Source organism: Aegilops tauschii, chromosome 3 (genome assembly GCF_002575655.3).
Source record: "Aegilops tauschii subsp. strangulata cultivar AL8/78 chromosome 3, Aet v6.0, whole genome shotgun sequence".
Taxonomy (NCBI): Eukaryota; Viridiplantae; Streptophyta; class Magnoliopsida; order Poales; family Poaceae; genus Aegilops; species Aegilops tauschii.
Genome location: NC_053037.3, coordinates 564,801,475 through 564,815,860, shown reverse-complemented (window position 1 = coordinate 564,815,860; position 14,386 = coordinate 564,801,475). Strand labels below are relative to the sequence as shown.

At 43.0% G+C, this 14,386-nt stretch overlaps 1 protein-coding gene across 1 annotated transcript; it reads left to right on the top strand.

Annotated features, from left to right (window-relative positions):
• Window positions 1-8,584: 8,584 nt before the first annotated feature.
• On the top strand, window positions 8,585-11,176 carry LOC109782273 (very-long-chain 3-oxoacyl-CoA reductase 1). Its single transcript, XM_020340875.4, has 4 exons — window positions 8,585-8,987; window positions 9,535-9,823; window positions 10,166-10,235; window positions 10,756-11,176. Exons 1-4 carry the CDS (start codon window positions 8,633-8,635, stop codon window positions 11,080-11,082), a joined length of 1,041 nt encoding a protein of 346 aa, XP_020196464.1. The 5' UTR covers window positions 8,585-8,632; the 3' UTR covers window positions 11,083-11,176.
• Window positions 11,177-14,386: the final 3,210 nt, after the last annotated feature.

The window sequence follows — 14,386 nt, the reverse complement described above, 5'->3', positions numbered from 1 at the left end:
CGGGCACTTGTTCCCCTTGGGAAGATGTTCGTGCCAGAATGACATGTTCTCGTCAAAGCATGCGTCGGTCATTTTGTGTTTTACCTTCATCTCCAGAGCCATGAGCGTTACTTTCAGGAAGGTATCCTCGGGCCTGCATCCTTCATACAATGGAGTAACCGCATATATCTCCAGTTGATCCAGCTTGGCTTTCTCTCGGGCGGCAGCTCTTGCATTATCCGTCTGCTTGAGAAGCAGCTCTTGAATATGAGGGTCCTGCACCCAGCCCATCGATGGTCCATCGTCGTCCCCTCCGGCATCTTCATCTTCATGATTATACCCTTCGTCTTGATCTTCCTCATCATCATGTCCGGCATCTTCTACATGATGACTGTGTACTACATCACCGTCGTGATCATGTCCTGGAGATTCTTCGTCTTCTCGCCCGCCCTCGCCGCGGTGGTTGTCTTGCTGCCCTTCCTCATTTCTTGCCAGGCCCCCATGGACGACTTCATAGTCATCTTCATCACCTTGCCACCGATAGCCATCCATGAAACCACGCAAGAGCAGGTGGTCCCGCACCTGCCCGGAATCCGGGTCCGCAATAAGGCTCTTCAGCTTGCATCTTCGACATGGACATCTTATCTCCGTCTCGTTCTTTTGAAGCATCTCGGCCTTCGCGGAGCTCAAAAACCTATTCACGATGCCTTCGGTCATCGTGCAGACCATGGTACAGCAAAAATTTCGGGGTAGAGCGAAATGATATTTTAGAACCAAGAAAAAATTTGGCATGACTTTGCCTAAAATAGGACAAAAAAGAATGCATAGTGCCAAATTCTCGCCGAAACGGAAATGAATCAACATTCCGGCAAAATATTGGCAACTATCGCATTTCAAATACCGGTACCTGCAAACACAAACATATATGCAACACCACAAACATATGCAACACCACAAACATACGTAGATCTAGCTAGGCCATAAAAAGTGCATGTGCACGTTGTTGGAGGGAGAAAAAAGTAGATCTACAACATAAAGAAAGCTTTCCCCTTACTTACCTATCAAAAAAAGATAATTTAACCACTTAATTTGGGTGAATCTATGGTGAAAATGAGGAGAGGAGGAGGAGGCAGCCGAGACAAGCTTGGAGGAGGAGGTGGAGAGAATGAAGTGGGGAAAGTGAGTGTGGTAGGTGGCTGTCCAAAATATCTAGCTGGTCTCAGGTTACTAATGGCGCACCACCTAAAAATGCGCCATTAGTAACCCTGGTTACTAATGGCGCACCAGTTAGGGGTGCGCCATAACTAGTTTTGCAATATATATATATATATATATATATATATATATATATATATAAATATAATTGTTAGTAGTGGCGACCGTGGTTGTGGTGCGCCATTACTAAACTAGTAATGGCGCACTGTGCCCTCGTGCGCCATTAATAGTTTTGGAAAAATAAAAAAATAAAATTTGCTAGTAATGGTGCACTGTGTGTCTGGTGCGCCATTAGTAATGAGGAAACTAATGGCGCACCTGTATCTGGTGCGCCACTGCTGTATAGCAGTGGCGCACCACATACATGGTGCGTCATTAATGTCCATATCAGCTATAGCCATTTTCCTAGTAGTGCAACATTCCCTGAAAGTTTCTTTCTTCATCGCTACCGAATGAGCAAAAATTTGTTCTTGCGGGTAGTGGAAGCCGTGGAGAAGGCTGATGCCAACTTCAAGCTGAGGAAGGATTATTGCGGAAAACTTTCCTTCTCTCCTCCGCAGATGCATGACTGCTCTCACGATGCATACTTATGGTAAATCAGCAGATGCAATCGATGCTGAAATCCGGATGAGAGAGACCGCAATCCTGAACACCATGGTGCAATTTGCGCGCACTATGGTGAAGGTATTCGGACCAGAGTGCCTAAGAGAGCCAACTATGGAGCTCACAGAAAAACTGTTGGCAATTGGAGCATCAAGAGGATTCCTAGGTATGCCAGGTTTAGTTGTTCGCATGCACCGGCAATGGAAGAACTTCCCAAAAGGTTGGCGTGGGCAATACACAGGCCACATCAAAGAAACCACCATCATACTGGAAGTAGTGGCATCGATGGACTTATGGATTTGGCATGCTTTCTTTGGCACGCCAGGTTCGTGCAGTGACATTAATGTGCTCCAACGATCTCCTTTGTCCAAGAGACTTTATGGTGGGGACTCTTCACAAATGCCATCTTCATGTGTATCTAGGGTGAGATAGGAAAAATAAGAGCATCACATTGCATGCATGCAGTAGAGGACAAAAAGTGCAAGATTCTTTCCTATTTGAAACATTGAAATATCTTATCTCTTGAATGACCAATCTGATTTAAGATATGTTTTTACCACTAGACTCATCGGGACGGGATCTTTAAAATTAGATATTTCTGATATAATTTTTTTGGTTTGAAAATTCACATGGTAGACTATGTGATTTACTGGGCTAATCATCTATAATTCTAGGTTCAAAATCATATGTCATTTCAAATGTTTTTGCGACATTTTTGGAGCTCATAAATTATCACCTAGTATTGTGTGAGTCACACGCTACCGGCTTCGAACATTCATAAATACTTCCATCCATCCCAAAATATAAGGCACCATTGATTTTCGCTGTTAAAGACTTACAACTTTAACTACGAGTCTATGACTTGCATTTTTAGTATGTGCACAAAATTAGTATAAATACATAGGATGTGGAATAATTTTGCAAGACGAATGCAACAATACCATTTATAATTCTCGATACATATCATTTACTACACATTAGTGGTCAAATTCGTGCATCAACACCATGCTTAAACATGCCTAATATATTTTATGACAAGTGGAGTAGTTACTAGTTTAAAATATCATTCAGGATGTTTTTACGATGTTTTTTCGAGCTTATAAGTTATCACTGCCTAATGTGTGAGTTACCCTACTATTCACACATTGCTATTGGATTACAAAACTTATCTTTGTCAGGTGTATCGTTGACTTTTTTGGTGCTCCGAAGTTACCAAGTTGCAACATGGATAACTGAAGCAAAAATATGGGCCGTAATTGCAACATGGGTAATTGCAGCAAACATGGTAGTGATGTATTTGAGATAGCAAACCATGGACGCAAGAATGTATTCACTGTTAGAGACAGATATTCCACCTGGCCTTAGAGCATCTCCAGCCGTTCGGCACCTCAGGACGCCAAAAAGAGCCGCCTGGGGCCGAACTGGTGTTTGCTTGGCGCGTGGGGGAGATTGCGTTCCTAGTCGACGCCCCCAGGTCGCCGCCAAAATCGCGCGAACTCGGCGATATTTCATAGAAATTTGTACAAACTCGGCGATCTGGCACAAACTCGGCGATATTTCATAGAAATTTGTATAAAAACAGATAAACATGCTAACTACGCCTAGAACTACGCCTAGCCCTGCTATGCCGCGGCCGCCGCCCGCCATCTACATGCTGAGGAGCCTGTAGAAACGGGTGTAGTCCCCGCCGCCGCCGTCGTCGTCGTCGCGCGCCCCACCGGAGCCGCCGCCCTCCCTACTACACCCCTGTCCAGGGTCGCCGACACACGGTGGGGGGTTGGACGGCCCGGCCTCGCCCTCCTCGTCGCTATCGAGGACGATGGCATCACCCTCCTCGCGTCCACGGCGCCGGGCCTGGAGCTCCGTGTATGCCCGGCGCTGGCAGAGCACCTGCTCGCGGACGTAGTCCTCCCTCACCCACTTGAGGGCGGCCTAGTTGTTGGGGGCCACCATGTCCGTGTGCTCCGGCTTCACGGGGCGCAGCTCCCGCTTCACGGGGCGCAGCCCCGGCTCGGGTTTCGGCCGGACCAGGCGGAGGGAGCGGGGGAGGGGCTGTTGGGGAACGTAGCATGCAATTTCAAAAAAATTCCTACAATCACGCAAGATATCTCTTGGAGATGCATAGCAACGAGAGGGGGAGAGTGTGTCCACGTACCCTCGTAGACCGAAAGCGGAAGCGTTATGTTAACGCGGTTGATGTAGTCGAACGTCTTCACGATCCAACCGATCCAAGTACCGAACGTACGGCACCTCCGTGTTTAGCACACGTTCAGCTCGATGACGTCCCTCGAACTCTTGATCCTGTAGAGGGTCGAGGGAGAGTTCCGTCAGCACGATGGCGTGGTGACGGTGTTGGTGATGTGATCTGCGCAGGGCTTCGCCTAAGCACTATGACGCTATGACCGGAGGAGTAAACTGTGGAGGGGGGCACCGCACACGGCTAAGAGAACAATTGGTGTGCCTTTGGGGTGCCCCCTGCCCACGTATATAAAGGAGGGGAGGAGAAAGGCCGGCGGCCAGGAGGGGCGCGCCATGGGGGGGAGTCCTACTTGGACTCCTAGTCAAAGTAGGATTCGACCCCCCCCCTTTTCCTTTCTTCCACCGGAGGGAAAAGGAAGGAGAGGAAGAGGGAAAGGGAAGGGGGGCCGCGCCCCCTCCTCCTTGTCCTATTCGAACTCCCTAGGAGGGGGGCCGCCACCCCCCCCCCCCCCCCGCGGGCTTCCCTCTCTCTCCCTTAGGTCCATGTTGGCCCAATACTTCTCCGGGGGGTTCCGGTAACCCCTCGGTACTCCGCTAAAATATCCGAATCACTCGGAACCATTTCGATGCTCGAATATAACCTTCCAATATATGAATCTTTACCTCTCGACCATTTCGAAACTCCTCGTCATGTCCGTGATCTCATCCAGGACTCCGAACAAACTTCGGTCACCAAAACACACAACTCATAATACAAATTGTCATCGAACGTTAAGCGTGCGGACCCTACGGGTTCAAGAACTATGTAGACATGACCGAGACACATCTCCGGTCAATAACCAATAGCGGAACATGGATGCTCATATTGACCTTCTACATATTCTACGAAGATCTTTATCGGTCAAACCGCATAACAACATACGTTATTCGCTTTGTCATCGGTATGTTACGTGCCCGAGATTCGATCGTCGGTATCATCATACCTAGTTCAATCTCGTTATCGGCAAGTCTCTTTACTCGTTCCGTAATGCATCATCCCGTAACTAACTCATTAGTCACATTGCTTGCAAGGCTTATAGTGATGTGCATTACTGAGAGGGCCCAGAGATACCTCTCCGATACACGGAGTGACAAATCCTACTTGATCTATGCCAACCCAACAAACAGCTTCGGAGACACCTATAGAGCATCTTTATAATCACCCGGTTACGTTGTGACGTTTGATAGCACACAAGGTGTTCCTCCGGTGTTCGGGAGTTGCATAATCTCATAGTTAGAGGAACATGTATAAGTCATGAAGAAAGCAATAGCAATAAAACTAAACAATCATTATGCTAAGCTCTCCGGTCTTGTCCATCACATCATTCTCTAATGATGTGATCCCGTTCATCAAATGACAACACATGTCTATGGTCAGGAAACTTAACCATCTTTGATTAACGAGCTAGCCAAGTAGAGGCATACTAGGGACACTCTGTTTTGTCTATGTATTCACACATGTACTAAGTACCGGTTAATACAATTCTAACATGAATAATAAACTTTTATCATGATATAAGAAAATATAAATAACAACTTTATTATTGCCCCTAGGGCATATTTCCTTCAGTCTCCCACTTGCACTAGAGTCAATAATCTAGATTGCATTGTAATGAGTCTAACACCCATGGAGTCTTGATGCTGATTATGTTTTGCTCGTGGAAGAGGCTTAGTCAACGAGTCTGCAACATTCAGATCCGTATGTATTTTGCAAATTTCTATGTCTCCCTCCTTGACTTGATCGCGGATGGAATTGAAGCGTCTCTTGATGTGTTAGGTTCTCTTGTGAAATCTTGATTTCTTCGCTAAGGCTATTTCTCCAGTATTGTCATAAAAGATTTTCATTGGACCCAATGCACTAGGTATTACACTTAGATCGGATATGAACTCCTTCATCCAGACTCCTTCATTTGCTGCTTCCGAAGCAGCTATGTACTCCGCTTCACACATAGATCCCGCCACGACGCTCTGCTTGGAACTGCACCAACTGACAGCTCCACCATTAAATATAAATACGTATCCGGTTTGTGACTTAGAGTCATCCGAATCAGTGGCAAAGCTTGCATCGACGTAACCATTTACGACAAGCTCTTTGTCACCTCCATAAACGAGAAACATATCCTCAGTCCTTTTTAGGTATTTCAGGATGTTCTTGACCGCTTTCAAGTGATCCACTCCTAGATTATTTTGGTACCTCCCTGCTAAACTTATAGCAAGGCACACATCAGATCTGGTACACAGCATTGCATACATGATAGAACCTATGGCTGAGGCATAGGGAATGGCTTTCATTTTATCTCTATCCTTTGTAGTGGTCGGGCATTGAGTCTGACTCAACTTCACACCTTGTAACACAGACAAGAACCCTTTCTTTGACTGATCCATTTTGAACTTCCTGATAACTTTATCAAGGTATGTGCTTTATGAAAGTCCAATTAAGCGTCTTGATCTATCTCTATAGATCTTGATGCCAAATATATAAGCAGCTTCAACGAGGTATTTCATTGAAAAATTCTTATTCAAATATCCTTTTATGCTATTCAGAAATTCTATATCATTTTCAATAAGCAATATGGCATCCACATATAATATTAGAAATGCTACAGAGCTCCCACTCACTTTCTTGTAAATACAGACTTCTCCAAAAGTCTGTATAAAACCATATGCTTTGATCACACTATCAAAGCATATATTCCAACTCCGAGATGCTTGCACCAGTCTATAAATGGATCGCTGGGGCTTGCACGCTTTGTTAGCACCTTTAGGATGGAAAAAACCTTCTGGTTGCATCATATACAACTCTTCTTTAAGAAATCCATTAAGGAATGCGGTTTTGACATCCATTTGCCAAATTTCATAATCACAAAATGCAGCAATTGCTAACATGATTCGGACAGACTTAAGCATCGCTACGGGTGAGAAGGTCTCATCGTAGTCAACTCCTTGAACTTGTCGAAAACCTTTCGCAACAAGTCGAGCTTTGTAGACAGTAACATTACCGTCAGCGTCAGCCTTCTTCTTGAAGATTCATTTATTCTCTATGGCTTGCCGATCATCGGGCTAGTCAACGAAAGTCCATACTTTGTTCTCATACATGGATCCCATCTCAGTTTTCATAGCCTCAAGCCATTTCGCGGAATCTGGGCTCATCATTGCTTCCTCATAGTTCGTAGGTTCGTCATGGTATAGTAACATGACCTTTAGAACAGGATTATCGTACCACTCTGGTGCGGAACGTACTCTGGTTGACCTACGAGGTTCGGTAGTAACTTGATCTGTAGTTTCATGATCATCATCATTAACTTCCTCACTAATTGGTGTAGGCATCACTGGAACTGATTTCTGTGATGAACCACTTTTCAATTCGGGAGAAGATACAATTACCTCATCAAGTTCTATTTTCCTCCCACACACTTCTTTCGAGAGAAACTCCTTCTCTAGAAAGGATCCATTTTTAGCAACGAATATCTTGCCTTCGGATTTGTGATAGAAGGTGTACCCAATAGTCTCCTTTGGGTATCCTATGAAGACGCATTTCTCCGATTTGGGTTCGAGCTTATCAGGTTAAAGCTTTTTCACATAAGCATCGCAGCCCCAAACTTTAAGAAACGACAGCTTCGGTTTCTTGCCAAACCACAGTTCATATGGTGTCGTCTCTACGGATTTAGATGGTGCCCTATTTAACATGAATGCAGCCGTATCTAAAGCATAACCCCAAAACGATAGTGGTAAATCGGTAAAAGACATCATAGATCGCACCATATCTAATAAAGTACGGTTACGATGTTCGAACACAGCATTACGCTGTGGTGTTTCAGGTGGCGTGAGTTGCAAAACTATTCCACATTGTTTAAAATGAAGACCAAATTCATAACTCAAATATTCACCTCCACAATCAGATCGTAGAAACTTTATTTTCTTGTTATGATAATTTTCCACTTCACTCTGAAATTCTTTAAACTTTTCAAATGTTTCAGACTTATGTTTCATTAAGTAGATATAACCATATCTGCTCAAATCATCTGTGAAGGTCAGAAAATAACGATACCCACCGCGAGCCTCAACACTCATCGGACCGCATACATCAGTATGTATTATTTTTCAATAAATCAGTTGCTCGCTCCATTGTTCCGAAGAAAAAGATAGGTTTAGGTCCCACTTCTTAATTGAGATCCAGCGACTCGCCGGACCCCAGGACTCTCTGGAAAGAAACCTTAACGTAGGGTTGGGCGAGGCCAGGTCGAAGGCATTTACTCCCACAGTAAACATCTTCAAGTGATGGCCATAGTCAGCCTGGTACACGGTGGAGAACGAAGATGAGACTCCTTTTGTGTGGCGCGCGCGCGCACACACCACACTGAGCACCATGCTTCCACTTGCACAGCTCACGTTGCAACAGTGTTGATTAGTCCTTGTGTCCTCCTCCATTGATTGTACTATACTGTAGTTTCCATTAACTGATACAGATCGATCTGCCAGTTCACTGAGATGTACAGTAGTTTCCATTATGTCCGGATCGACCTACTGGTGCACTGAGATGTTTAATACAGATTACAGAAGATATGGATCGGTCTGCAAGAGAAAAAAGAGAGTGAAGATGGGGGCTCTCCTCTTCCGGCAGCAGCAGGAGGCGGCATGGTTCGTCTCGCTCGCCATCCTTGGCGCTCTGCACGTCGCTGCCGTCGCCTTCCGCATCCTCTCCCACTTGCTCTTGCTGCTGCGCCGCCCCACTGACCTCTGCCACCGCTACGGCGCCTGGGCCGTGGTAACCGGCCCCACGTCCGGCATGGGCCGCTCCGTCGCCCTCGAGCTCGCCCGACGCGGCATCAACCTCGTCCTCGTCGGCCGCGACCCTGCCAAGCTCAAGGACATCTCGGACAACATCTCTTGCACCTACGCCGTGCAAACCAAGATCGTCGTGGTCGACCTCGCCCTCATCGCCACGCCTCAAGGTAATTAAGGCTAGGGAAATTTTTTTCGTTTGGCTAAAATTTTGCTGACTGACAAATCTAATGAAATTTCCGAAACTTGGACAATTATTTTGAACAGATTTCATTTGAATTTGAATAAATTCAAGTTCAAACTTATGGGTATAAGAAAGTATACTGTTAAAGCATCCCAAAACTAATGGACACTACAAGTATTTCCCAGAGCCTGCTCTGTCCTAGTGTTTCTTCCACTGTAGCCATCTTAATAAAAGTGAAATTGAACAAAAAGTACTGACCACTAGTACTAGTAACTAGGAAAACAGAAGGCTAAACACCCTGGCAGGCAACATCCTCGATTATATCAAGTACTTCCTCCGTTCCGAATTACTCGTCGCAAAAATGGATGTATCTACTTAGTAGGTTTTGTAGTCGGCAAGTTCAAATGTACCGAAATATTTTAAGTTCAATTTAAATGCTCCGCTGACTCTCGGAATGCACCTGTACAAGGCGATGGACGTACAAGACACTAGCTGCATGCTAGTTATATTTATTGATCGTATATATTTGGCAGGTGATGAGGCGCTGCGGCTGCTCCGGCATGCGGTGGCGGGGCTCGACGTTGGGGTGCTGGTAAACAACGCCGGCCTAGCGAAGCCCTGCGCGGTGTATCTGCACGAGGCGGACGTGGAGGCCTGGGTGAGGATGATCCGGGTGAACCTGTGGGCGCTGACTGAGGTGACGGCAGCAGTGCTGCCGGGGATGTTGGAGCGGGGCAGGGGTGCCATCGTCAACATCGGCTCCGGGACCACCCTGACCATCCCGTCGTTCCCGCTCTTTTCCATCTATGCCGCGTCCAAACGGTACATAGATACTACCACCTAGTACAACTTTTCTGTCTTTTTTATTTGACTAGTCAATGTGTACGTGCAATGCACATTAATTTGTAAGTATATTAAGTGCATGTGGATATTAAGTAGGATATTATTTGCGTGTTATTATGTGATTAACAATATATTTGGTATGAAATTAACTGCAGGTTAAAATTGTTGAGCGCTCGACATTGAAGCATTCTAGGTTGTTGGATTGACATGATTTGATGGCCGAGATTAACTGAATCTGCCCCTTTGGATCTTTTTATATAGATATAGATATATCTGTGATATACCAGGACATTTTCTGAGTTCAATAAAAGTACATTTCAGGTACGTTGCTCAGTTGTCCAGGAGCCTTCACGTTGAGTACAGGGCCAGAGGAATCGATGTACAATGTCAGGTACGTACGTGGGGCCTATTATAATATTAGAATGAAAATGCATACGGGCAATTCATGTTTGTTTCTACGTATTCCTTACAACCATCAGCCCAAATCTATCATTACTATTGAATGTTTCAAAAGTGTAATACGTGTCCATTCCTATGTAAGAGTCTTGTTGAATCCTACAAGTTAATCCAAAATACAAGCACTTTATGTAGGTAAAATAGCAATTCGAATTAAAATCTACAAACATTTATCTGCTATTAGAATCTACTCCCTCCGTTCCTAAATATTTGTCTTTTTAAAGATTTCAAATGGACTACCACATACGCATGTATATAGACATATTTTAGAGTGTAGATTCACTCATTTTGCTCCGTATGTAGTCACTTGTTGAAATCTCTAGAAAGACAAATATTTAGGAACTGAGGGAGTATAAAAGCTTGCTAAGTACGCCGCGATGGATGGATTTAGACGCAACACAATCATCGTTGAGTGGATCAAAATTAATACCATGGCATGTGTCATGCAACTGCAGGTGCCGTTGTTCGTGGAGACCAACATGACGTTGGGGGCGACAGCATCCCGCAAGCGACGAAGCTTCTTGTCCCGGCTAATCATGCCGACCTCGGATGAGTATGCCAGAGCGGCGGTGTGCTGGATCGGGCATGGCCCGCTCTGCATGCCTAACCTGGGTCACCGGCTCGAGTGGTGCATTTGCCATGTTGTGCCCGACTGGATGCTCGATGAGTTGTGCCTCCGGCTGAACCTATGGCACAGAGTTCGTTTCCAGCGCCTCAGGACGATGAGAGCATCACGGCCAAACGTCATCAACAACGGATGTATGCCTTGCAAACAAGTCTAAGTAGTTTGTCCTGCATCATTTGGTGGTCTGTATGTACACATATCTTCCTTGTATTTGTTGGAATTGTATGTCTTAGAGGCAATCATTATTTATTTATATTGTCCACGATCATTATCACTGATATATATCAACTAGTATGTGACTTATTTGTGAAACTATATATTGGCGATTGTTTTCAAGGCCACTATACTTTGAATAGTATACGTCGATATACAACTAAAATCCCTCCTTATGGAGTTTGATATGGATGTCCTGTCTGAAACTAACCCTCTGTCAGCCTCTGACTATGAGAGGATGAATATTATTAAGGCTGAACTGGGTAAAATCTGGATGAAAGAGGAAACTGCCTTGTGGCAAAGATCTAGAGATAGAAAAATCATAGAGTGAGGCCGCAATAATGCTTATTTCCACGCCCTTGCTAACTATAGACATCGTAAGAATCATTTGACCAAGCTAAATGGACCTGATGGCACTGTTACTTATACTTCTGATATGTTGGAAGTAGCTACTTCTTCTTTTTGCAAAAACATGTTTTCTTTTGAACCAAAACCTGATATTCACTTAGATACTGATTTTTTATCTGAATGAGTGAGTTACTGCAGAAGAAATGCTACTCCGGAAAGATCCTTTTCTGAGGAAGAGATAAAAGCCGCGATTATGAGTTCATATGCTGGTGATGCCCCTGGCCCTGATGGACTTTCATTTATTTTCTACCAAACATTCTGGGATCTCTGGATAAAATGACTTTATGTGGCTAGTAAGATATTTTCAAAATGGTAATCTTGATGTATTTCGTGTGAACTTTGCTATTATTACTTCTATCCCTAAAGTGTCTAATGCTAAGGATATGAAGCATTTCAGACCTATTAGTTTGAGTAACTGTGTTGTTTAGATTTTTACTAAGGCTATGACAAGTAGCCTATTTGTGACAGAATTGTTTCTTAAAGTCAAACTACTTTTATTACCGGTAACACTACAACAAAACAGATTAAAAAATGTGTGACAATGAAAATTAATGTAACACATCATTTTGTGTCGAACGACAGGCAGTAACACATACTATATACTGCCTCAAAATGTGTTACAGTGATATTGTAATAGTAACATATAAATATGTGTTGGTCGAATGTGTTACATGTTTTTCGAATGGTAACATATAAATATGTGTTAGTGAAATGTGTTACGTAGATCAACTATAGTAACACATAATCATGGTTGATACATAGCGTTACAAACTCTATTATAGGTGGAACTAGAAAAACCTAAAATTAACTACATATATAGATCACAAATACGTCGACACATAGGGCCCGTGAGTCAACATGATTTTTTAATAGTTTTTTGTTTTGGTAAATAATGTTTTCATTCTTTGGTAATATGGTATGAAAAAAATACAGTTTGGTTGGTAAATACCAAACTATTTTTTGGTATGGTTGCAGTGAATATCATATTAACCTTATTTTTTATGTGAGTTTTAGGATGACTCGGCGACCATAAATGCAAAATGCACACCTTGAAATGATCATATGAAATTAAGTATTTGACGTCAATACTCACAAGAGTGGAAGATCAACATCAAACAAGAGCTTAAATTTGAACATGGTTTTAAGAACCGGACCGGCGGTCTGACCGAAAAAAGGGAACCAAGGCCTCGTCCAGGTTTTTAAGTATGTTGGCCTTTTAGGGGAAAACTAGTAAATTATAAAAAAAGTGTTCTTCTAGCAAAATAAAAAAATCATGTGAAACTAGGAATAGGACCATTGACCTTGAGCCGCTGCATGCCCAACAACCTAATACCAATTGGGCTTGCAATTTGTGATCAGGAGGGGGCGAACTAGAAAGAGGCAGATCATATCTGACGCCCACATGCGTCAAATAGCCGTGGCTTCACTGATGCTTTGGGAACTCTTATTCGGCACTATAAGCGCTAGTTTGGTGCTAACCTAAATGAAGAGTAAACAATGTCAGAACCACCCCACCAAGCTGCCAAGCTAGTCCACTTTAAGAAACGAGGCCTAGTTGACCCTTCTCCTAGAGATATATTATAAACCGTTACCGCAAAAAAATATTATAAACCCAGAATTAATTATTTGAAACGAAATTCCCAAAAAGACTATGAATTCTGAAAAAAGTTCAAAAATTGAAAAAGTTCATCAATTTCGAAAAAAAATATCCATTTGAAAAAAGTGCACCGAGTTTAAACAAGGTTCGTTGAATTTGAAAAAGAGTTCATCAAAATTCAAAAAAAGTTCATGGATTTTTTAAAGATCTCATAATTAATAAAAAGTTCATCAAAATTAAAAAATATCATGGGTTTTGAAAAAATGGTAATCAATTTATAAAATGTTAATCAAATTTCTGGAAAAATTCATCGATTTAAAGAAATGTTGACGTATTTGAGAAAAAACATCGAACCAGGAAAAAGAGAGAAAAAGATGAAAAACGCATTAAAGAGATGAAAAATTAAAATTTTGATCTGAACGGGGTGGCCTGGTGGTTACACCAGCGTACCCTTAGGAGCGAAGTCGCTTGATTGATTCTCAAACGTGGCACTTTTTTGCGAATTAAGACACATGAAAACAAATGTTAGATGGGCCGGCCCAACACGGGGGCGCTTCAGGCGCCTGTTTGTAAAAACACTTGTAACGGGCGCCTGACGCGTCTAATAGGGTGGGTCTTCCTGAAGCTTGATCTGCCGACGCCCCAATTTGGGCCGGCCTACGGTCGCTACGCGGTTCACTTCTTTTCTGTTTTTTTTTGTTTCGGTTTCTATTTATTTTATTTTCCTTTTTTAATTTCCTTTTTCCTGTCTTATACAATGTTCATTGCGTGTATTAGAAATTGTTCACCGAATATACAAATGTTCCAGTGTTTTTTGAATTTGTTCTGTGTATATTACCACAAACAAATTCCAATGTGTATTTGAGAATTGTTCAACATATTTTTTTTAAATGTTCAATGCGTATTAAAAAAAATTTCAATGCATATAATCAATTTTTTCAAATATGTTCACCGTGTATTAAAAAAATTCATCGTTATTAAAAATGTTCACCGTACGTTAATAAAATGTTAAACGGAATTTTACAAATTGTTCAATTTCTATTTTTCGATAATTTCAAAATAAGTTCGATACTTCAACTATCTGGTTGGGACTCTATCAATAGAACTCATCAGCTGGGCCGGCCCATTTGCCCCTCCCTTCAGCGAAGGCTCATCAGCTGCCTATCTCCACGTTCATGGACTCGGTTGACTGGTGTAAAGTCAATCAGTTAACGTCTAGGCAGAATTACAATGTTTTTCTTCA